The sequence below is a fragment of the Sapajus apella genome, unplaced genomic scaffold, assembly GCF_009761245.1.
Source record: "Sapajus apella isolate SASKATOON/1434 unplaced genomic scaffold, GSC_monkey_1.0 scaffold32, whole genome shotgun sequence".
Lineage (NCBI taxonomy): Eukaryota > Metazoa > Chordata > Mammalia > Primates > Cebidae > Sapajus > Sapajus apella.
Window position 1 is genome coordinate 1,789,498 of NW_022436972.1, and position 25,401 is coordinate 1,814,898.

Below are 25,401 nucleotides of genomic sequence, written 5' to 3' on the forward strand. Positions count from 1 at the left end.
TTCATCCATTTCTTCATTTGTTTATTGATTCATTCAATTAACAAACATATATTGAGAGCTGCCATGTGCCAGACACTGTTGCAGTCACATGGGCTACAGCTGGGAAAAACAAGTCACAGCTCACGTTCTCAAGCAGGTTATAAACCAATGAGGAAGACAGGCCAAAGGACACCAGGAAATAAACATAAAGTCACAGGCTGCAATACCAGTAAGACCCATCAGTGTTGGATGGGTCAGCAGAGGGGAGAAGGGGAACCCCAAGAGAGCAGAGCATGCAAAGCCCAGAGCCAAGGGAGGCCGGCAGTGCCCCAACATACCAAGTGAGAAGATTTCCCAGAGTAATATTCCGTATGACCAGACATCACTCTTAATGGTATAGATCCCTTCAAACAGGCTTTCAGGGGCCATCCATTTTACAGGCAGACGGGCCTGTGGAAAACCCAGAGGAGATAAGATGGTGAATTTTCCACATACAGACATGGCTTCTTTTATCTTGTATTAAGATGAAATGCAGGCAGGGCAAGGTGGCTCATGCCTATAATCACAGCCCTTTGGGAGGCCGAAGCAGGTGGATCACGAGGTCAAGAGATCGAGACCATCCTGGTCAATACGGTGAAAGCCTATCTCTACTAAAAATACAAAAATTAGCTGGGTATGGTGGCACAACCCTGTAGTCCCAGCTACTCAGGAGGCTGAGGCAGGAGAATTGCTTGAACCCAGGACGCGGAGGTTGCGGTGAGCTGAGATCACACCATTGCACTCCAGCCTGGGTATAAAGAGCGAAGCTCCGTCTCAAAAAAAAAAAAAAAAAAAGAATAAATGCATCATCTTCCTAAGGCCACACTTAATGCCTTATTGAGAAAATCACATGAAAATCACATTCCTCAAGTGGAAGATTTTCACTTTCGAATTAACATTCTAGTAACAGTAGCTGAAAACACAAGGCATATTTCTTTACAACTCCTCTTGAACAAAGGCTTGTGCTTGGAATGGGTAAGTTTAACTTTCCATCCGTCCAATGGAAAGATGTACTTTCCATTAAGGAATGCCAGTCAGTTGCCTAGGGGCAAGTGGGTACTAGTGAATTAATAAGATCTTCTGTTAAAGCCTTTCTTGGGGCTGAGTGCAGTGGCTCACGCCTGTAATCCGAGCACTTTGGGAGGCCAAAGTGGGCGGATCACGAGGTCAACAGCTCGAGACCATCCTGGCCAACATGGTGAAACCCCGCCTCTACTAAAAAATACAAAAATTAGCTGGGCGTGGTGGCGTGCACCTGTTGTCCCAGCTACTAGGGAGGCTGAGGCAGGAGAACTGCTTGAACTCAGGAGGCAGAGATTGCAGTGAGCCAAGATTGCGCCACTGCACTCCAGCCTGGCGCGTGGCAACAGAGCGAGACAGTCTTAAAAAAAAAAAAGCATCTTGGAAGACTTTTAGTGGAAATGGCGTCCACAAGAATGTCAGGAGGGGAGCCCACGTCATCACTTGCAGAAATGATACCAGTCTGGCTTCTGTGGCCTTAATAATTTCCACTAGCATGAAAGGGGGTTTTGACTTAGTATAGTCTCAGATTAGAATCAAGACACAAGATGGGTAGGTGACCGGGGTAGAGCTTCACATTGATTTTCTTTTTCGTGAGTTGGGGAGCCCTTCACAGCACATGTTTAATCAGCACATGCTTAATCTGACAAGTAAACCCTCTTTTAAATCCTATGCAAACTGATGAGCTAGTGATTCAAGCAGGCTAGTCCGGTTAATTTGATTAAATAAAGAAATTAATTGTGGTTCCAAATGGAATTCACTTTCCCACATAAGAGACAACCCGCTGGTAGGGTAGAAACTGAATGACCACATATGCGCAGTCTATGATGACTAGGAGCAGAGCATAAATCAACTAAATGATGATTTGATTCTAGTGGGAATAGAGTTTAATTTGACTTTTCACATACACTGGATGTTTACCGTGGACAAGGTGCTTTCACGTTGGTTTTATTGGTTTTTTCCCACATCAACGCTATGAGGTAAGTGCATAACCCTTATGGGAAACACTATAACATGGTGGTTAGCACCGACTCAGGGCTAGACTATTCATGATCAAGTCCACATGCTGTGTAATCATGAGCAGGTTGCTTTTCTGTGCCTCAGTTTCCAAGTGGGTACTCTGAGGAATAAATGAATTAATGTGCATAAGGCACTTAGATGCTTAACACATAGTAAGCACTATATCAGCATTTAATATTATTATTATTATTATTATTTCACAGCTAGGGAATTCTTTTTTGGGACAGGGTCTCATTCTGTTGCCCAGGCTGGAGCGCAGTGGCATAATCACAGCTGACTGCAGCCTCAACCTCCTGGGCTCAACTGATCCTCCCACTTCAGCCTCCCAAGTAGCTGAGTGGAAGGTTCACTTGAGCCCAGGTGGGCGCCACCACATCCAGCTAGTGTTTTATTTTTTATAGAGACAGTGAGGGTCTCACCATGTTGCACAGGCTGGTCCTGAACTCCTGGGCTCAAGCAATCCTCCCACTTTGGCCTCTCAAAGTGCCTGGGATTAAAGGCGTGAGCCACCAGCACCCAGACAGGTGTTGGTAATTCTTTAAAAACACACTTTTTCAACTACACAATTTTGTCATCTATTACTCCTAATAGTTATTTTTTAAACACATCTGTCCTTAGTTTTTTATTAACAAGTCAATTCACTCGCTGTTTGTTTGTTTTGAGACACAGACTCGCTCTGTTGCTCAGGCTGGAGTTCAATGGTGTGATCTCGGCTCATTGCAACCTCCGCCTCCCAGGTTCAAGCGATTCTCCTGCCTCAGCCTCCTGAGTAGCTGGGATTACAGGCAAGCACCACCATGCCTTAATTTTTGTATTTTTAGTAGAGATGGGGTTTCACTATGTTGGTCAGGTTGGTCTCGAACTCCTGACCTCATGATCTGCCCGCCTTGGCCTCCCAAAGTGCTGGAATTACAGGTGTGAGCCACCGTGCCTGGCCAATTCACTCATGTTTTAGGTCTTCTGTGTTAACAGTAGAAGGATGACAAATATTCATTAATTCATATTTAAGTATTCAGCTTTAACATTTTGTATGTATTTATATGTTGTATATTTTTAAAAATGCTTTATTGTGACATTAACTTTTCACATAATTGAAAACATAACTCAATAATCACTTTATAGCTAAGTAACTGAACTATGTGCAAGTATTGAGATTCTGGGCTTTTAAAAGTGAGGATTGCCCTCAAAGGCCCCTATCCAATCTACTCTGACTAGCTAGCCCAAGGACAGATGTGATGCTATGTTGCTCAGCTTTTGTTATAGATGGAAGATTCACTGAAGCTGCAGAACAACCTTGTAAGCATAAGTAAGCAGACAGCTGTGAGGGTTTTTTTGATGTTACCATAAATCAAAAATGCACCACAGTGAGTGCAGATGTTTACCACGATAAAGACAAAACACAAAATAGCAGCATAAAAATAAGTAGGAAATGGCAGCCTCACATTGCCCCTGACAACATAGTTGGAATCATTCATGATGTCCCGAGCCAATCCAAAGTCACATATCTTCACCACTTTCCCGTGGGTGACAAGCACGTTCCTGGCGGCCAGGTCTCTGTGAATACACTGTCAAGAATGATACCAGAGTGTTATCTACTGTGATGTACATTATCCTGGGGTGCAAGCTTTCTTCTAGGCTCAAGTTCAATAAGATGGAAGGTCTCTTATCTTTAATAGGCCGTGGGCGGTCATGATGATGTGTAGCAAACAAAGGGAACACAGGTGACCCAATTCTGCACCTATGGTGGCTGTAGTTATTTGTGCTCCTTCTGAAGCATCCCCAAAGGCCAAAGAGGAGTGGATCTTTTGCAGATCCCGAGCATAAGTAAGAGGCTCCCCAACAGGGCTCACCCCCTGCCCCCGAGTCTCCAGAGGGAATCTCAGAGGCTGTCCTCCAGCACTCTTATTGTGGGTGTGAGAAATAGCAACTGTCTTCTGACTGGAAAAGCACTTTAGGAATAAAATGGAGTAATATCGAAGGAAATAGTCAGAATTACAAAAAGCTAAAAATGAGTTTGGAGAGGTTCACTGAAGTGGAATTAGAAGGAGTCCCTGAGCTGAGAGATGTCAGGACGTTAATCCAAGTGGTCTGGCAAGAAAATGAATTTTACAAAGAAAGATCGGAAGCGGAGCAGGGCATTAGCAGCAAAGGTTCAATGAACACTTTTTCATCTTTGAAAAATAAAAGAAAAAGTAAATAAAAATAATAAATAAATAAACGAAACACGAACAGCCCGGTGCCACAGCCCCTCTAGAGCTCCCTCCTCCATACCCAGTTTTTTCAGTGCCATCTACTTGCACTTTGCACACTTGACCCCCAGCTCTGCAACCCGCCTCCTCCTCCTGCCTGTGTGCCCAAGCTGCTCTGGCCAAGACCCGCACTGACTGGCACAGCACCCAGTCTGGATCTGACAGGACCTCTCTGTGGCATCTGGTGCTGTTGGCCAGCCCCTCCTGCTTCTGCTCCTTCCTTCTGGGCACGCTGCACACGGCTCACTCCTGCTTTCTTCCCACTGCTCTGCCTGCTCCCGTCACCCTTAGGGGCTTTGTGCATGAGCCTGTTCTCATGGCTGAGGGCATCCTTGCATCCCACACCCTCATTCAAGCCATTTCATCCAAACCTAGGGATGCAACTACCATCACCCACATCCCTATTTCCAACCCAAACATTTCTCCCGAGCTTCAGGCAGGAGTGTCCAGGTGTCTGCTAGACCAAGCCCTACTTGGTTGCCCCAGGCACGCACCTCACATTCAGTATGTCCAACTCATTACCTTTATCCAAAAAGAACTGCTGATTCCATGCTCCCTATCCTATCTCACATTCCCTGCTGGTTTTCCTTTTCCTTCAAAAATCTCCATCAGTCTGAGCATGAAGCACGTGCTCCTTCAGAAAGCCTCTTCCACTCCATCTCCCCCTCTCCCAGCCAGGTCTGCTGTATAGGTCCCTCCCTTGGGTTCCCAGAACTTACTTCGATTACAGCACTTCATCTTTTTTTTTTTAATTTGTTTTATTTTTCGAGACAGACTCACTCTGTCGCCCAGGCTGGAGTGCAGTGGTGCAATCTCAGCTCACTGCAACCTCTGCTTCCCAGTTCAAGTGATTCTTGGGCCTCAGCCTGCTAAGTAGCTGGGATTATAGGCGTGCACCACCGTGCTCAGCTATTTTTTGTATTCTTAGTAGAGATGGGGTTTCGCCATGCTGGCCAGGCGTCTTGAACACTTGGCCTCAAGCAAGCCACCTCTGGACCTCCCAAAGTGCTGGGATTCCAGGCGTGAGTACTGGGCCGGGCCACAGTGTCATCTCTGACCTGCCTGTCTGCTTGGCTCTGTCTCCTCCATCGCTCATAAGACCTTGGAGCCCAGGAGTCACGTCATAACTGATTCTGTATCTCCAGCATCTAGTGCAGTGCTTGGCACATAGTTAGGGCTCAACAAATGTCTGGTAAAGTCACGGGCTACACAGGAAATTGAGGGGTGCCCAGAGGAGTATCGGGGGGGAGGTGTGAGAGACAAGCAGCGGACAGTGACACACATGATTCAAAGGGGAGGCCTCATGTGAAGATAAAAGGGTAGAGGGCTTAAGGAACTGGATGTTCTGGCCAGGCGCAGTGGCTCACACCTGTAATCCCAGCACTTTGGGAGGCCAAGGCAGGCGGATCACCTGAGGTCAGAAGTTCGAGACCAGCCTGGCCAATATGGTGAAACCCCGTCTCTACTAAAAATACAAAGATGAGCTGGGCATGGTGGCAGGTACCTGTAATCCCAGCTACTGGGGAGGCTGAGGCAGGACAATTGCTTGAACCCAGGAGGCAGAGGTTACAGTGAGGCAAGATCACGCCATTGCACTCCAGCCTGCTGCACAAGAGGGAGACTGAGTCTTAAAAAAAAAAAAAAGATACTGGATGTTTTTCAAAAATTCATATTATTACAAGCCTGAGGTTGAAGGGAACCAGCCCCCCTTGACTGCCAGTTGGGAGTACTTTGAGTATTTACCTAACTATGGGCAGCAAACCAGGCCACACAATCCAAGTAGATGCTCTCCCACATCTATAAAGCTGTTTGTGGGCCAGGTGTGGTGGCTCACACCTGTAATCCCAGCACTTTGGGAGGCTGAGGTGGGCAAATCACTTGAGGTCAGGAGTTAGAGACCAGTCTGGCCAACATAGTGAAACTTTGTCCCTGCAAAAATACAAAAAATTAGCCAGGTGTAGCCGTGCACACCTGCAATCCCAGCTACTTGGGAAGCTAGGGCAGGAGGATCGCTTGACCTGGGAGGCAGAGGTTGCAGTGAGCTGAGATCGTGTCACTGCACTCCAGGCTGGGCGACAGAACAAGACATCATCTCAAAAAATTAATAAATAAATAAAAAGAGTCTTGTGAAAGCAGGATTGCAGATGTAGATGTGTAAGTGAAATAGAGATAAAGACTCAGGTGGGCAAGATGCGTGAAAAAGAAGAATCCAAACAGCAGGTGGGGGGAGATGAAGAGAAGAATGTGCCCTCAGTTGAGAAGTGAGGAAATATTATTGTGACAGTATTTTTTATAACTTGTATTATTATCGGCCGGGTGTGGTGGCTCACGCCTGTAATCCAAGCACTTTGGAGGCCAAGGCGGGTGGATCACCTGAGGTCAGGAGTTTAAGAACAGCCTGACCAACATGGTGAAACCCTGTCTTTATAAAAAAAAAAAAAAAAAAATTAGAGAAAAAAAAACTTGCATCGTTATCACTTTTAAGGTGATTTCGTTACTATTTTGAATAGACAGCCTAGAGTGCAGTGGTATAGTCATAGCTCATTGCAGCCTGGAACTCCTGGGCTTCCCTCCAAAAGCACTGGGCTTACAGATGTGCACCACTGTGCCCAGCCTGTTTTTTATTTTTTAGAGAAAGGGTCTTGCTCTGTCACCCAGATGGAGTGCAGTGGTGCAGTCCTAGCTCACTGCAACTTCCAACTCCTGGGCTCAAGCAATCCTCCCACCTTGGCCTACCAAGTCAGTGGAACTACAGACACACACCATGAATGTCTGGTTGAGACAGTAATTTTTTTTTTTTTTTTTTTGGGACGGAGTTTCGCTCTTGTTGCCCAGGCTGGAGTGCAATGGCGCCATCTCGGCTCACCACAACCTCCACCTCCTGGGTTCAGGCAATTCTCCTGCCTCAGCCTCCTGAGTAGCTGGGATTACAGGCACACGCCACCATGCCCAGCTGAATTTTTGTGTTTTTAGTAGAGACGGGGTTTCACCATGTTGACCAGGATGGTCTCGATCTCTTGACCTCGTGATCCACCCGACTCGGCCTCCCAAAGTGCTGGGATTACAGGCGTGAGCCACCGCGCCCGGCCGAGACAGTAATTTTTTAAAGAAAAAATAAAATACAGGCCGGGTGCAATGGCTCACATCTATAATCCCAGCACTTCGGGAGGCCGAGGTGGGCTAATTGCTTGAGCTAGGAGTTCGAGACCTGCCTGGACAACATGGTGAAACCCCGTCTCTACTAAAATACAAAAAATTAGCCAGGTATGTTGTTGCATACCTGTAGTCCCAGCTACTCGGGAGGCTGAGGCATGAGAATTGCTTGAACCCAGGAGGCGGAGATTGTAGTGAGCAGAGATCGCACCACTGCACTCCAGCTTGGATGACAGAGCAAGACTCTGTCTCCAAAAAAAAAAAAAAAAGAAAAGAAAAAACAAAATACAATTGAAAAGTAGTCTTTCCAAATTCAGAGAGTAAAGAGGAGACAAGAGGCAAACGGAAGGAAGTGGAGGAGAGGAGGAGAAGGAGATTAGAAGACTGTAAGAAAAATGAGAGGGAAGAATTTTGGAAAATAAAGAGAAGTTATAATGAAAGGCAAGCAAACGAGGAAGGAAGAGAGCCAGATGGCGGGCTGTGATCTGCTTATAGGCAGCAGACGTTTGAAATCACAGAGAACAGCGAGCAGAAAGGTAGTTCAGAAAGAACACAGAATTGGGGCAGAGACCATGGTTCAAGGCGGGCTCCAGGGCCTTATCAACACAGCCCGGATGGATCTGGGGTTAGCAACAGAGGAGGCAGTGAGTGAGCCTGCAGGCTGCCGCCAGCCCACAGCACATAGGGTGCGGATTAGACATCGACACTCAGGGTGGCTGGCTGGGTTTCAGCCTCCACTCCTCCCCTGGGTGAATGCCCACATGCAGGACACAGCCTGAACTGCGGCTCAGAAAGGGACTGACAATGCTACGCTTTGTTTTGAGGAAGGATTTCTGAGGACTTCCTATGTCGACCCTCAGCGCTGGAAGCGTCAGGGGACTCTGTGTAGCCTGGGAGAGCTGTGCTGGCTGTGACCGCACAAGGGATCCCAAGCCTTTATGCTATAATTAGCCAAAAGCCAAAGTTAACATTTCAGGTGGCTCCAACAGCAAACGGGGAGAAAAGACAGACTTTAAGGGATACAAGTTAAAATAAACAAGAAAAAAATACATAAGCATATCTTTTCAAATCTTTTTTTGGTTTGTTTTTTTCTTTAAAAGGAGCTTACCGACTTAAATTCCAGAAATTCCATTCCTTTGGCAACTTGATATGCAAAGCAAAGAAGGTCTTCAAATGTAAGCACATTTAAGTCCTCCTCTTCTTCCAGCCTTTTTTGGTTTTCATATTCAATTTCATCTGTAAAATAGAGCCAGTCTTCACTTTTGCCAAAACTCTAAGAAGTTGCCTTATTAATTCTCTCTGGGGAGATTATTCAAGCCACAGTTAGGGGAGGTGCTGAGACGTACACATGAAGCTATCGCGTTATCTCCCCTGCAGTTGGAGCTGACCTGTTTATGCTGCCTACAAAGGGTCACTGGAAGCTTGTTTTGGTTAGAGATAAACTTTGGAACTGCTCTGATGGCTGATGAGCTCCTGATTGATTAGTCAGGAGTTTTAGATACCTCTCTTTTGCACTAGGTAGGACTGTCCCACTGGGAAAATAATTAATATTAATCGAGTGTCTATCCCATTTTATAAACTGTATTTCTGTCTATCCCATTTTATAAAGTGTGCATTTCATATTCTTCCATTTACTCCCCCTTTTTTTTGAGTTGAAGTCTCACTCTGTCGCCCAGGCCGGAATGCAGTGGTGCAATCTCGGCTCCCTGCAACCTCCACCCCCTGGATTCAAGCGATCCTCCTGCCTCAGCCTCCTGAGTAGCTGGGATTACAGGCATGTGCCACCAAGCCCAGCTAATTTTTCTGTTTTTAGTAGATACAGCGTTTCGCCATGTTGGCCAGGCTAGTCTTGAACTTCTAACCTCAGGTGATCTGCCTGCCTCAGTCTCCCAAAGTGCTAGGATTGCAGGCATGAGCCACTGCACCCAGCCCCTCATTTACTCCTTCTAACAGTCCTGTCAGGAAGGTAGTGTTAGGCCTATTTTATAAATAAAAAAATTGTGATTCTGGTGGTCACATAACTTGTCCAAAGTCATCCAGTCAGAAAGCGAAGTAAGCAGAAGTTAATCCAAATTCTTTTTTTTTTTTTTTTTTTTTTTTGAGACAGACTTTCTCTCTTGTCACCCAGGCTGGAGTGCAGTGGTGCAATCTCGGCTCACCGCAAACTCTGCCTCCCAGGTTCAAGCGATTCTCCTGCCTCAGCCTCCCGAGTAGCTGGGATTATAGGCATGCACCACCACGCCCAGCTAATTTTGTATTTTTAGTAGAGACAGGATTTCTCCATGTTGTTCAGGTTGATCTCAAACTCCCAACCTCAGGTGATCCGCCTGCCTTGGCCTCCCAAAGTGCTGGGATTACAGGCGTGAACGACCTTGGCCAGTTTAGTCAATCCAAATTTTATATAACTTCAGAGCTCATTATCTCTTCCATTTATCAGGTAATAAGAAGGCTCTAATTAATATATGACTTTAAATGAATAACCTGACCAAATAAAATAGTCCTCAGTGTTTATTAGTTCAATGTTGACTTAAAATCTTCAACATACAAACTGTGGCTGTTAGCTATCCTCTGACATGAACAAATTTTTTTTTTTCAGCTTGGTGGTTGCTTCTTTATTGATGTGCCTCCTACCTTCCCCTGACAATTTCAGTCCCTTCCAACTACCCCCAAAAAAGAAGATAGTGAAAGGAAAATATTGCTGGGGTTCTGAGCCCCTTGGGCAGTCAGAAAGGGAACAGAAACCAAAACAATCACTAGATGTGACAGAGACTGACAATCAAGAGTCTAAAGCAGAATGGGAAAGGCGGGCAGAGAAAGGGGAAGAAAGGAGAAGGGAGAGGCACAAGATGCCAGCTCCACCATTACCCCTCCTAAGAGAGGCTGGAGAGAAAACCTCAAACGTTAAGAAGTGCCGGTCCTGAATAAGGGAGGTGGTATTTGAGCTTGAAGGAGGAGGAAGTCAAGAAAGGGAGGCCACCTCTCTCTTTGTAGAATGAGAGCCCCCTCCAGCTCAGGGGCAGCAGCTTCACGGACCGTAGGCACTTTCGTCACTATAGGCAATGTACAGAAAGAAGTCTTCTTCATGGTGTTCCTGGTAAAGTTGACCCATTGTGGCACTGGTGGGTGGAATGACATTGTTGACAAAGAAAAACAAGGCATCCTCAGCTCGGAGATGAATTCGCTTCCGGATCAAGAAGTAGAACTGACCAACTGTGAGATCAGAAGGCACCAGGTATTTCTTTTTGTCCAGGTCTCCTATCCGAGCTTTGGGAGCCTCTTCTATCACCGGCACGCGGTCCGGGTATTTCTTTCGGATCTTCTCGCCCTCAGAGTGGCGCTTCTCGAACGGATGCTCTTCTTTGTACACGAACTTCATCCTCCCGGGAACCGGGCTGGACCAGGCTGGGCTGAGGGAACCCGGGGGGGTGGTCGGGGGGCGGTGGCGACAGCCAACATGAACAAATTTTAAAATGCTTTTGTGTTACACACTGTAAAAAAATAGCTAACATAAAACTTTGGCATTCATGTCCATTCTAAAGTGCTGCTACTTAGAATAAAATATTACCTTCAGAGTGAAATGAATTCCCATGAAGCCCTGAGATCGGATCCGAGTCCTGGTGTATTTGAACTTCTCTTGAACCAGGCATGCTGTTAAAAAAAAATTGTTTTTTCATTATTTACATTCTTCTTCTCAGCAGACATTTTATTTTAAAAATATAATTCATCAAATAAATGGATTCCAGTTATAAATTGACTTTTAAATTAAAAGCACACCATCCATTTGTCCATTTGTTGTGTATATTAAAAACATCTGTATAATTGGGCTTGCCAGTCTAAGACAAAAGTAATCCTTGTTTTCCGTATAGAATCTTACAGTTCAAAAAGGACCTCAATCAATCCCTGCCACAACCTACAAGATGGGTGTTAAAGTCACATTTTATAAAAGAGAAATTGGGCGCAGTGAGATAAATATGATTTGAGTGGAACCAGGACTCACATCGATCTCATTCTTTGGTTTCTGAACTCAGCCCACTTTCCCTCACATAATACAGATCTTCCCGGGAGTCCTGTCGGCATTTTGCCATCCTTCTTTTTTCCATTTTGCCTTTGTAAAGCTCATTTCCTTTTACTGTGAAATTAATAATTAACAATAATACAAATCTCTTTTAAGGTATATAAAAATTCTTCCCTGAGGAGTTCTGTATGTATTATAACTAGATCATGATTCAATTTATTCCAATATACGAGTTTAACCCAATTCACAATTTACATATCTTTAGGAAATGGCTTCATGCCTTCAGACCATAGATATTCCAAAAGGAATAATTTCGATATATTTAATATTCCAGTGAACCGAATGAATCCAAAGGGCCAAGTACTGACCAGTAGGTGCTGGTCACACACATCTGACTCAGTAGGGTAGCTCCTCTGTTCCAGAATGTGGGTGGCTTTATAGAGTTCTCATTTCTAAACGATGATCTGAGAAATGAGTGCAAAGGGGAGGACTGGTGTGACGGGCACACACAGGTTAAGGGCAACTGCACATGGGCGTGCATGGGGATCTCCGGGGGGCCTGGTGGCTTTAAGACACTGGGTCTCTGTCTCAGACCTTGAAGCCCAGAGGTCTGCACTAAAACTTACATTTTAAGAAAACAAAGCTGGGACTGTCAAATGCATCCCTAAAAAGCCCTGGTAAGGAAAAAGTCTCCAACAAACAAATACACCTTCAGAATAAGGGAAAGCTTCCACACAAGCAGGGAAATAGGAATGCGCCAACGCTTGGCCAGGTGCGGTGGCTCACACCTGTAATCTGAGAACTTTGGGAGGCCGAGGCAGGTGGATCATCTGAGGTCAGGAGTTCAACACCAGCCTGACCAACATGGTGAAACCCCATCTCTACTAAAAATACAAAACTTAGCTGGGCATGGTGGCATATGCCTGTAATCTTAGCTACTCAGGAGGCTGAGGCAGAAGAATCACTTGAACCCAGGAGGCAGAGTTTGCAGTGAGCCAAGATCGTGCCATTGGACTCCAGCCTGGGCAACAGAGCAAAACTCTGTCTCAAAAAAAAAAGAATGCTCCAAAGCTCGAGGAATGCTTCCATCAGAATGTCTGTGAATCAATTCAGAGAAAGGTGCTACAAAGCCATCATGCTCAGGCCCAGTGTGGTGGCTCACGCCTGTAATCTCAGCACTTTGGGAGGCTGAGGCAGGCGGATCACCTGAGATTGGGAGTTCGAGACCAGCCTGGCCAACATAGTGAAACCCTGTCTCTACTAAAGATACAAAAATTAACCAGGCGTGGTGGCACATGCCTGTAATCCCAGCTACTCAGGGGGCTGAGGCAGGAGAATTGCTTGAACCCAGGAGGTGGAGGTTGCAGTGAGTGGAGACCATGTCACTGCACTCCAGCCTGGGCAACAAATTGCAAAACTCATTAAAAAAAAAAAAGCCATCACATCCAAGTAATTAGTAAGAAAGTTCAAGGATGACGAGGAGATCCCAGCAAACTCCTACAGCCCTCATTTATGCACGCTAAAGCAATAAATCCCTGCAGGACCAAGCGTCTCTCAGGGTCCCCACAGATGCGGAGGATAAATGCAGAGCACAGAGACAGAGTTACTTTACTGTGTCAATCAATTCATCCTAATATTTTAGAATCCAACTTGAGTTCAGTGTTCTTTTGCACAGTAGTCCCAGGACCTGAGCTATTCTCTTTGAATATGTTAAGGACTTTGGGAAAAGTCTTCATTCTTTCTACCAATACCTGTGTGGCAACCAGGTATCCTGAAAGACTGAGTCATGCACCTTTCCCCAAACCATATAGGTATGTAGGGTGCGATGCAGGCATGGGTGGAGAGAGGTTAGCTTAGCCATAGTACCTGTATCGAAGGAAAGGGATGGGGCTCATTGTTCCATGTCAACAGGGAAACTATAGCAAAGATTTAGGAAATCTCTAGGTTGCAGGACCCACAGACCACACAATGCCTTTAGAAACTGGTCAACGAAGTACGTTTGAACAGCACACTTTGTCTACCTTGTATGATGTGTAATTATGAAACCCTGACCCAGCCTCTTACCTGGAATTCGGATGTGATTGGAAAGAGGGGTAAAAACTGAAATTATGTTCCTTGAAAATCTCTGTCCAAGTCCTGTGAAATTTTTCTCTTTTACTTCTTAGATAGTTGAGAAGATCACCATAGCAACAATATTCAAAAATCAAGTAAATTGGTCCTGAAATAGTTACAGTTTCAATTATAGGCATACAAACAGCACACTGCTATTTCAGAAGTCTATGTAGCAGACAACATACTCTTATGAGGGCTCAGTTCTCTACCAACTTGAGGACAGTACAACTTTTACTGAGCCTATCTCTTCTTATATTTTATTTTATTTATTTATTTTTTAAGATGGGGTTTCACCCTGATGGCCAGGCTGGTCTTGAACTCCTGACCTCAGGTGATCCACCTACCTTGGTCTCCCAAAGTGCTAGGATTACAGGCATGAGCCACCGTGCCCAGCCTATACTTTATTTTTTAATTTTAATTTAATTTAATTTAATTTTGAGATGGAGTCTCGCTCTGTCTCCCAGGCTGGAGTGCAGTGGCACAATCTTGGCTCACTGCAACCTCCACTTCCTGGGTTTAAGCAATTCTCCTGCCTCAGCCTCCTGAGTAGCTGGGACTACAGGCACCCGCCACCATGCCCGACTAATTTTTTGTAATTTTAGTAGAGACAGGGTTTCACCGTGTTAGCCAGGATGGTCACGATCTCCTGACCTCGTGATCCACCTGCCTCAGCCTCCCAAAGTTCTGGGATTACAGGTGTGAGCCACCACACCTGGCCTCTTCTTATACTTTAAATTCAGTTTCAGCTTTTGCTCAAATTCCTTCTGAAAGCAGCATCTTCTTGACTTTCTCTGTGGCCTTTGTCTATACATGTGCCCTCACCAATACCATTGGCCTCTTGGATTCTCCAGTTTGCAACTGGAAGTAATGTGTTTGCTGTGTATTATAGGCGAACAGTTGGTAACTATATGCTGATTTGCCATTTGCTTGAGGAGGGAGAAATATATTCCCAGTCCTCTCTCAGGTTCACTTTCCTCTTTTTCCCTTCTTTTAGTCCCAGCCACAGGCCTGCCACTGCAGAAAGAATGAAACTTGGGCACATCATTTGGGTATTTCTAGGCAGAAGAGAGAGGATTAGAGGGCATGCCCCACAGAGAAGTCTGGTATCCTAGCTGTGCCTTATTTGGCAGCAGCCCAACTAGAGCAGTAGCCAGGCTCTGTAACCATTCTCACCACGCCTGTGCGCCAGCTTCCGAGCTGGGGGAGAAGCACAGACACCACTAGATCTACTTGCAACGTTGTTGTTCTTGTTTTTAAGCAGGTGAGAATTATGTGTTATATTCCCATAAAGCAGGTGAATGAGGCATTCTTTATTTTGACGCCTCTGATTTATAGAGTGCTCAATGTCTATTTCCTCTTGGGTTTGACAGCTCACACTGTGACTGAGAAAAGACAAAAAATTTAAAAAGAGAGAGAGAGAACAAACATCCTCTGTCATCAGGCTACAGTCTTTTTGATGAGATTTTCGTGGAAGTGGGTTACCTGACAGCGTGCAAGCTCCCAGCAGATTCACAATATTCTCATGGCTTCCAAGCTGGGTCATCATCTTGAGTTCTGACATGAGTGCCTCTCTTTCAGAGCTGTCTGCTTTTTCTGTCAAAGAAAGGAACATTAAAAACATAAAACTCGGCCAGGCGCAGTGGCTCACGCTTGTAATCCTAACACTTTGGGAGACCAAGGTGGGTGGATCACCTGAGGTCAGGAGTTCAAGACCAGCCTGGCCATCATGGTGAAACCCCCATCTTAAAAAAAAAGAGAAAAAAAAAACAAAAACAAAAACATAAAACTCAAGTAAAAAGGCATTTTATGTCATTAAATAAATCAAAAATTTTCTCAGCTCAGAGTCAATCTGCATTATTTATTTAAATTCAAAATTATGAGAGAGGCCAGGTGGGGTGGTTCATGCCTATAATCCCAGCACTTTGGGAGGCTGAGGTGGGTGGATCACTTGAGGTCAGGAGTTCAAGACCAGCCTGATCAACATGGTAAAACCTTGTTGCTACTAAAAATAAAAAAATTAGCCAGGCATGGAGACAGGTGCTTGTAATCCCAGCTACTTGAGAGGCTGAGGCAGGAGAATCGCTTGAACCCGGGAGGCAGAGGTTGCAGTGAGCCAAGATCGCACCATTGCACTCCAGCCTGGACGACAACAGCAAAACTCCATCTCTAAATAAATAAATATTTTATTTATTTATTTATTTATTTTATTTATTTGTTTTTTTGAGACGGAGTTTCACTCATGTTACCCAGGCTGGAGTGCAATGGCGCAATCTCAGCTCATCGCAACCTCCGCCTCCTGGGTTCAGGCAATTCTCCCGCCTCAGCCTCCTGAGTAGCTGGGATTACAGGCACGCACCACCATGCCCAGCTAATTTTTTGTATTTTTAGTAGAGACGGGGTTTCACCATGTTGACCAGGATGGTCTCGATCTCTTGACCTCGTGATCCACCCGACTCGGCCTCCCAAAGTGCTGGGATTACAGGCTTGAGCCACCGCGCCCGGCCTAAATAAATAAATAAATAAATAAACAATATCCTCTGTTTTAAGACAGAATTTCTCTTCTTTTTCTTTCCTTTCTTTCTTTTTCTTTCTTTCTTTCTTTTTTTTTTTTTTTTTTTTTTGACACAAGGTCTCACTCTGTCACCCAGGCCAGAGTGCAGTGGCACGACTTGGCTTACTGCAGACTCTGCCTCCTGGGCTCAAGTGATCCTCCTACCTCAGCCCTCCAAGTAACTGGGACTACAAGCGCATGCCCATGCCTGGTTAATTTTTGTTTTTTGTAGAGATGGGGGGTCTCACCATGTTCCCCAGGCTGGTCTCGAACTCTTGGGCTCAAGCAATCCGCCCACCTCAACCTCCCAAAGTGCCAGGAATACAGGTATGAGCCACCGTGCACAGCCTAAGGCAGAATTCATACTGTAGTACAGGGTCGGGCATGGTGGCTCACACCTGTAATACCAACACTTTCAGAGGCCAAATGTGACTGAGAAAAGACAAAGAAGTTAAAAGACAGAGAGAGAGAGAGAGAACAAACACCCTCTGTCATCAGACTACAGTCTTTCTGATGAGTAATCCAATGTGGGTGGCTTACTTGAGGTCAGAAGTTCGAGACCAACCTGACCAACATGGTGAAACTCCATCTCTACTAAAAATACAAAAAATTAGCTGGGCGTGCCAGCACGTGCCTGTAATTCGAGCTACTCAAGAGGCTAAGGCAGGAGAATTGCTCAAACCCGGGAGGCAAAGGTTGCAGTGAGCCAAGATCGAGTCCCTGCACCACTTCAGCCTGAGTGACAGAGTGAGACCCTGTTTCAAAAAAACCAAACCAAACCAAAGACTATAGCATAAATGTTGAATGTAGTAATGAGCCTTTCCACGGGACTTTTGTCTACCTACCATAATAAAAATCCTTACAGTTGGCCTCAAAAGAAACAAACAAAATAATAACACATGCTTTTCCTTCACAGTACAAGTTAACAGAAAGGAGAAGCATACTTTTTTTGTTGTTTGCAGTCTTGGATCTGTTGTAGTCAGAGAGAGATAAGATAGCGGTGTCAGTGAGAGTGGCTGACTCTAGCCCGCGGCCCTCAGGTCTAGAACGTTAGATTTGCCAGCAAGTCCAATGGGAGGCAGTCAAAGAGGACTAATTCCCACTACCAAGTGCTCAGCAGACCCATCAATTGACATTGAGTAATATAACTGCCAAGCAGGCTAAAACATATTGGTTGGCCAATGCATTCTCTCTCTAGAGAAAATTCTAGAAAGCTCGGCAAACTGTACTCATAACCTGGCTTAGGAGCACAGCGTAAGGAAGGTCACTGTGGAATCCCAGGGCTCCTGTCATTGCTGCTGATGTACAGCTGGTCAGGGCAGCCCGGGCAGCCATAGGGGCAAGGGCAAGGTCTCTGGACTTCCCTCTCCAGGCTCCAGGAACCACCCCTCTGTGAACAGATTTCTTCTTCCAGACATACTAACTTTTCTTTTCATTCAGTGAAGATTTGATTCGATTTCCAGATTCCATTATTTTGTCCAGGAAGACATTCTAACCTTTACAGTGGCTTCTTCTGTGTGGACATCCTCTATTTCATCTTGGGCAAGCTCTCGGGGATATTCTTGTTTCCAAGATTTTGGCTTGGGGGTGGGATTTCCTGTGGGCACTGGGACCCCCAGTACATCCTGTCTACAGCTTCATGCTGGACAGGGATTCAGGGCTTTCACTTGTTCATGTCCTATTCCTCATGGCTAAAATAGTATCTTACACTTTTTGGCATGCTTTGCTGCTTCTAAACACTTTCATATACCATTACCTCTTTCATTCAGTCATTCAGCAAGTATTTATTGAGTTCTTACTGTGTATGAGGCAATGTCCTAGACATTGGGGAATGAAAGATAAATAAGACACAGCCCTTGTCTTCCTGGAGTTTGGAGTCTCCTGGAGAAGGGAGGGAAGTAACTAAGCCATTAGAATACAATGCCGTAAATGCAATGCGGCAGGCAAGCACGCAGGTCCTCACGCCTGGACTCCCAACAGCTTGGGAGGCCGAGGCAGTCAGAACAATTGCTGGAGCCCAAGAGTTCAGGACCAGCCTGGGTAAAATAGCAAGACTTCATCTCTACTTAAAAATAAAATAGGCCAGGCATGGTGGATTATGCCTGTAATCCCAGCAATTTGGGAGGCCTAGGCGGGCGCATCACTTGAGATCAGGAGTTTGACACCAGCCTGGCCGACATGGTGAAACCCCATCTCTACAAAAAAAATAATAATAATTAAAAATAACAAAATAAAATAAGGCTGGGCACGGTGGCTCACACCTGATTACACCCAGCACTTTGGGAGACCGAGATGGGCAGATTGCCTGAGGTCAAAGAGTTCGAGACCAGCCTGACCAATGTGGTGAAACTCCGTCTCTACTAAAAATACAAATTGAGCTGGGCGTGGAGGCACATCCTTGTAATCCCAGCTACTTGGGACGCTGAGGCAGGAGAATCGCTTGAACTCGGGAGGTGAGGTTACTGTGAGCTGAGACGGCGCCATTGCATTCCACTTTGGGCAGCAAGAGCAAAACACCATCTCAAAAAATAAAATAAAATAAAAATTAATTAATTAAATAAAATAAAAATTTGCTGCACCTGATGGTGCATGCATGTAGTTCCACCTACTGGAAAGGCTGAGGACAGTTGATCACTTCAGCCCAGGACTTCGAGCTTGCAGTGAGCTATGATCACTCCACTGCACTCCAGCCTGGGTGACAGAGTGAGACTGTATCTCAAAAAAAAAGATAAAGGAAAAATGCAACGTGGCAAAGGCATGCAGAGGGGCTATAGGGTCAAAAGGGACAGCTACCTTAGCCTTGGAGGAGTAGCGAAAGGAGCAGTCCACGTCTAAACTGAGTCCTGAAGAGAAATGGGAGCTGGCCAGGTGATTCGGGTGGACGGGGAGGAGAATGGTACAGACAGTTGTGAAAGAGTGGGCAAAAGTCAAGAAAGGAGAGAGCACAGCGCCACAGACACAGACCCTGCCCTCATGAGGCACAGCGGCTACTGGACAAATAGGGCAGCAACTGTATATTAAACAAAGATGTCATGACAATGATGGGGAAAGCCTGCAGAGAGCTAATGTTGCACATTGCAAGGGCCTCAGTCTTGTCTGCGGTGTGAGACAAGGCTTCCCAGAAGAAGTGGTGTTTAAGCTGAGGAGAGCAGCGGGAGATACCTGCGTGAAAGGGGAAGCAGAAGCAGGAAGATCCACTTGTGCAAAGGCCCCACAATGGGTGGGAGGACGGTGCTGGGGGAACTGAAAGAAGGCCAGCACTCTGGGGAGCAGAGAGCAAGAGGTGGGGAGGCGGCAGCGGCGCAGTCATGAGGGTGGTGGAGGAAATGCGAAGTAGGAAAGCCATCTGATCTGCTTAGCCTTTAGTCACTGTCACTTGGACCTCAGCATGAAGTAGCCAATGGGAGGCAAGAGTGGATACAGAGAACCTGCTTTGGAAGCTTTAGTCCAGGAGAGAGCTTTGAACTAGGGTGGTGGTAATAGAGACGGAGGGACGAGGACGGATTTGAGAGACACTAAGCAGAAACCTGATAGAATTAGCTCACAGGGTGTTAGAAAGAGGATGGTGTCAAAGAAAAGTCAGGGGCTTCTGGCGTGTCCAACTATATGGAACGTGGTTATTCACTGGCACTCATTACCAGTCACAGAGAGGACTCCTGGTGCAGGGCCAGCATTTGAGATGGAGTCTCGCTCTGTCGCCCAGGCTAGAGGGCAGTGGCGATCTTGGCTCACTGTAACCTCTGCCTCCAGGGTTCAAGCGATGCTCCTGTCTCAGCCTCCTGAGTATCTGGGGTTACAGGCACCTGTCCCCATGCCCGGCTAATTTTTGTCTTTTTAGTAGAGACGGGTGATCCCCAAAGGGGATTCACCTTGGGTACACTGCGTTAAAGGGAACTTTGAGACATCCAAACACTTAACATACGAACCTGAAGCTCCAAAGGGAGATGCAAGCATGGGGGCCATTGGTGTATGGGAGGACGTCATGGGCATAGTGGGAATGGCCTGTGCTGAGTTTGTGGAGCGAAAACACAAGGCGGTCCAGGAGCAAGCCTGCAGGGATGCCCCATAAAAGGCTGCATGGAGCCCGGGCAACGCGGTGAAGTCCCATCTCTACCAAAAATACAAAATTAGCCAGGCATGCTGGAGCATGCCTGTAGTCCCTCCTACTTGGGAGGCTGAAGTGGGAGGATGGCTTGAGCCTGGAAAGTGGAGGTTGCAGTGAGCTGAGATCACATCACTGCACTCCAGCCTGGGAGACAGAGCAAGACTCTGTCCCCAAAACAGCCACAACAACAAAAGCTGGATGGAAGAAGATGAGCCAGCACAGGACTGAGAAGCAGGCAGAGAGCTGGGAGGAAAACCAGAATATGGCGACACAGAACCCAAAGAAAGAAAGCGTTTCCGGATGGAAAGGAGAGTCAGCAGCATCAGCTCGTGCTGAACAACCACGTCCTGTGAGGACTGAAAAACATCCATTCGGCTTGGTTTCAGGTCACTGTTGACCTTAGCGAGACAGCCAGCTGGAGGTACTTTTGCAGGATCAGTGGTGGTAATGGTAAGGCCAGCATCGGGGCTGGATGCCGGATCGGAATGAATGGAGTAATGAAGTCAGGATACAAAGGGCCCCAATTTATTCTCCTACCCAGTGTCTTTCTCAACCCACACCTCTAATCCCAGCACTTCAGGAGGTCAAGCCACCCTCATTTGAGCCAAGAGTTTGCAGCTGGCCTGGGCAATATGGTGAGACACCATTTCTAAAAAAAATAAAAACAAAATTAGCTAATCATCTTGCCACACTCCTGTGAGGCTGAGGTGAGAGGATCGCTTTAGTCAAGGAGGTTGAGGCTGCAGTGAGCCATGATCTCGGCACTCTAGCCTTGGCAACAGAGCAAGATCCTTTCTTTAAAAATAAAACAACAACACAAATGTAAGAAAGAACTTCTGCCTGTGGCAACAGTACCCCCAAATATCAAATCCTATAAAAAATAAATAGGCCCAGCACAGTGGCTCGTGCCTGTAATCCCAGCACTTTGGGAGGCCAAGGCGGGCAGATAGCTTAAGCTGAGGCATGCCAGATCACCCTAGGCAACATGGTGAAACCCCACCTCTACCAAAAAAGCAAAAATTAGCTGAGCGTGGTGGTGCGCACCCACAGCCCCAGCCACTCAGGGGGCTGAGGAGAGAATCACCTGAGCCCAAGGGTGGAGGCTGCAGTGAGCCATGATCGCAGCACTATACTCCAGCCTAGGTGACAGAGCGAGACCCTGTCTCAAAAATAAAATAAAAATAAACAAAGAGAGAAGTGGAAGAACAGGTGGAGTTTTGTATTTATGACTTGAATTTTGTTTCGTGACTGAGTTAACACTCACCCCAATCTACTCCATTTTTAGCCTTGAAACATGGCAAACAGGAACCATTACAAAGATGGAAAAGAGAGGAAGGCATGGGTGGGAAACTGTGCCTCCCATGTTTGTGCATCTTTGTTGCTGTCGTTCCACCATAGCGTACCTTTGAGCATTTTGACGGCAACCTGGAGTGAGACTCCTGTTTTGCTAATTCCATAAGCTGTTGCGTTCATCACCTTTCCAAAAGCACCTGATCCTAGTACCTGCCCTGCAAAGATAAATGTGTGCATTTCAAAGATGTTTCCAGTGGAAAAGAAATGCTGCAGAAACATTTGGCACATTCCATTCTTACCAAACTCTAAATTTTCTCTTGGAAACTCCCATTTGAGATCATATTCATACTCTCTGAAATCCACATAGAAGTATTCATTATCTGAGGAGCCGGTCACCTGTACCATCTGCATCTGGCTTTCATACCTAAATTGCTTCAGAGATGAAATGATGAGTCAGTTAGGAATAGGCGGCTCTGCAGATAGAGGAAACAATAATGAATTTTTTACCTTTGCTTTTACCTTTTTGTACTTGTGACAGATTAGCATGGTTAAAACAACAATGAAGAGGAGACAAAACCCGATTGTTGCGTAGAATGAGATGTTGTCTTGGATGAAAGGGAAGGGGCCTGCAACAAAAGAGTGTCACTCAGAGAGGAAATAGAATCCCTGTGTGACGCATCACACCTATTTATAGGTTTAAGGGAAATATTGGTTGGCTGCTTGTTAATTATTTTCTTCCCTCATTTTTTTTTATGTCTCTATTACTAAACACAATTACAGGCATACCCATTTTTAGATTGCATTCTAGCCCAGGCAATAAAGCAACACCCCTGTTCTCTCTCCCTCATCCTTCCTTTCCTTCATTCTTTTTTCTTTTTCTTTTTTTTTTTTTATTCTCTTTCTTTCTTTCTTTTTTCCTCTAAAAAAAAAAAAAGAAAGAAAGAAATGAAGATCTGGGTATAAGGTGAAAAAAAAAAATACAAAATTAGCCAGGTGTGGTGGCACATGCCTGTAACCCCAGCTACTTGGGAGGCTAAGGCAGGAGAATTGCAAAAAAAAAAAAAAAAAAAAAAAGAATTCCTGTGTGACATTGTGAATAGCGGACAGCTCATTATAATCTCTCACATCCTGTTCCAGTAATAATCATTTTCAGTTCTCACAAGCACTCTGCATAGACTCTACTCCCCACAGACAACCAGGCAATGTCCCTGTAAAGGATACGTTTCCTTCCTAGAAAATTGCAAATTATTCTGAATCCATTCTTCGAAACCATTCACTAGGATTTCGAGAATTACCTCTGGGCTAGGCACAATGGCTCACGCCTGTAGTCCCAACACTTTGGGAGGCTGAGGTGGGGGGATCATTTGAGTCCAAGAATTAGAGACCAGCATGGGCAACATGGCAAAACCCCGTTTCTACTAAAAATACAAAAATTAGCCAGGCATGGTGGCAGACACCTGTAAGCCCCGGTACTCGGGAGGCTGAGGCAGGAGAATCGCTTGAACCCTGGAGGCAGAGGTTACAGAGAGCCAAGATCACCACTGTACTCCAGCCTGGGCGACAGAGTGAGACTCCATCTCAAATGAAAAAAAAAAAAAAAAAAAAAAAAGAATTACATGGATTTAGACCTTTAAATCCACGGGATACACAAGTCAGAGAAAAAAAAGAAGCTCATATCCCTTTTATGAAGGTCTCACATGAAAGTGAAGAAGTCAGTTTTGGGAGGTTGGTGCTCCTAATTTTCAGGGTGGGCGGTCAGGTTTCAGAATTGTTTAACTTAGAAGGGCTCTAAAAAGCAAACCAAAGATTATAAAACAGCATGCTAAGGGCAAATAAGGAGGCTAACCAAAAGGAAAATGACAGAGACTCCAAGTGATGAAATCTGCTTCTCTAGCATGAGATCCCTCCTTGGAGATTCACCACACCGGGAGTTTCTGCTTCTCCCCGTCACTGTGAGTCACAAGGGCACAAGCAGAACTCTGCCCCAGCCTGCGAAACAGTCTGTCTGGGAATTCTTGCCTGACTCAAAAAACCTTTCCTCACGCACTGGCCCTATAGTGTCCTGTAAAATTCCCCAAGTAAAAGTGAGCGACGGGGACGAACTTCTAGTGGGGAATTCCTGATGGCGAAGTATTACAATAGCAACTGTTGTACCTGGGGAGTTTAAAAGGATCGTCTCACAAGACGTGCCAAGGGAATTGTATGCACAGCACTTGACCAGGAACCCTCTTAAGGCTTCACTCACGTTGAGAGTACTGCTCGACACCCACTGTCCAAACACTTTCCTGTTAGCCCTTCTATTCCATACTCCTTCTGTGATCTCTTCTGTGCAGCTGGAAAAAAAAAAATGGCAGAGAAGTTAGACAGGTGAGCTGTCATCAGACTGGAAGTTGGGGTTTCTGCAGCGAGTTCTGAAACAGATTCATGCCAGGAGCCGTGGCTCACGCCTATAATCCCAGCACTTTGGGAGGCTGAGGCGGGCAGATCACAAGGTCAAGAGATCGAGACCATCTTGGCCAACATGGTGAAACCCCGTCTCTACTAAAAATACAAAAATTAACTGGACATGGTGGCACGAGCCTGTAGTCCCAGCTACTAGGGAGGCTGAGGCAGGAGAATTGCTTGAACCCGGGAGGGGGAGGTTGCAGTGAGCCGAGATCGCGCCACTGCACTCCAGCCTGGCGCCTGGCGACAGAGCAAAACTCTGTCTCAAAAAAAAAAAAAAAAAAAAAAAAAAAATGAGATTCATCCAGTATAAGTTATCAGAAACAATCTATGACCATTGAGAATTATGGTCGATTCAGAAGGCGAGCATTTTAAGTCTTTCATCATTTCTTCTTAAACCATATTCATGAAACAGTCAGTATGTCAGAGAGTTTTATGTTCTTCCATAATAAGAGACATCAATGTCCTTATTACTTGGGAGACTTGTCTGAACACTTCTTCCAGGTCCAAGATGGTAATGGGTATCCATCCGAGGAACAGGACGCCTGACTTGCTGATGCTTCCGCGAGCACTTGAGGTTTTCCTGCAGAAAACAACATAAGACATAAGCTCACTGGCCGGACATCGTGGTTCACTCCTATAATACCAACAGTTTGTGAAGCCAAGGTAGGAGGATCGCACATGCCCAGGAGTTCAGGACCAGCCTGGGCAACACAGCAAGACCCTGTCTCTGAAAACAATAAAATAAAATAAGGCCACAGAGTATGGTACTTTCTGGAAATAGTTTCAAAGTTGCCTACAGTGCAGGCTACCCATTTACTCCAGGGCAATTTGTGCTTCTGGGAGGATGTCTCGTTCAGAATGGCTCCAGACCTCTGGCTATTTCTTCTTTCCTCCTTGCCATGCAACCTTCTGGTTGGGCAGCCTCAACCCCTCTCTGCCACACACCATTTTTCCACTGCCAGCCTCCCCTTGGAGAGAGTCCAGGTACAGACCTCCACCTGCTTGCACACCTTAAAACGGTTCTTAGCTTTAGGAGAAGTTGGACATCCCATTGTTTTATAAGTCAAAGAAATGAAAGTTATTAAAAACAAATGAGAGATAAAGTGACTTTCAGCCTTTCCTTAACATGACTTTTTAAAATACTAAAATCAATAAAGTCACCACACTAATTCATATTCAGAGACAATGTGAAATAAGCCTTTCAGCTTCTGAGGATAAACGTAGAAAGAGATAAATGGCCAGATGCGGTGGCTGTCACCTGTAATCCTAGTACTTTGGGAGGCCAAGGTGTGAGGATTCCTTGAGGCCAGGAGTTTGAGACCAACCTGGGCAACAAAGGGGGGCCCCCTCTCTACGAAAATGTTTTTAAAATTAGCTGAGCATGGTGGCATGTGCCTGTAGTCCCAGCTACTCAGGA

General features: G+C 45.7%; 1 protein-coding gene and 1 pseudogene across 4 annotated transcripts in view; both read right to left on the reverse strand.

Moving 5' to 3' along the window:
* The window catches only part of FLT3 (fms related receptor tyrosine kinase 3), a 134,823-nt gene that overhangs the window by 11,514 nt on the left and 97,908 nt on the right, over positions 1-25,401 (reverse strand). For all 3 annotated transcript variants that reach the window (XM_032294388.1, XM_032294387.1, XM_032294389.1), the window contains 11 exons: positions 24,456-24,564; positions 23,691-23,869; positions 22,056-22,162; positions 21,836-21,968; positions 21,647-21,751; positions 15,070-15,180; positions 13,540-13,693; positions 11,026-11,108; positions 8,569-8,696; positions 3,501-3,623; positions 318-429 (listed from right to left, as the gene is read on the reverse strand). In XM_032294388.1, the coding sequence (XP_032150279.1) occupies positions 318-429; positions 3,501-3,623; positions 8,569-8,696; positions 11,026-11,108; positions 13,540-13,693; positions 15,070-15,180; positions 21,647-21,751; positions 21,836-21,968; positions 22,056-22,162; positions 23,691-23,869; positions 24,456-24,564 (1,344 nt within the window). The remainder of the gene's footprint in view (positions 1-317; positions 430-3,500; positions 3,624-8,568; positions 8,697-11,025; positions 11,109-13,539; positions 13,694-15,069; positions 15,181-21,646; positions 21,752-21,835; positions 21,969-22,055; positions 22,163-23,690; positions 23,870-24,455; positions 24,565-25,401) is intronic.
* LOC116562255 lies at positions 10,058-10,879 on the reverse strand (annotated as a pseudogene). Its single transcript, XR_004273849.1, has one exon. The product of XR_004273849.1 is annotated as a gamma-aminobutyric acid receptor-associated protein pseudogene (transcript).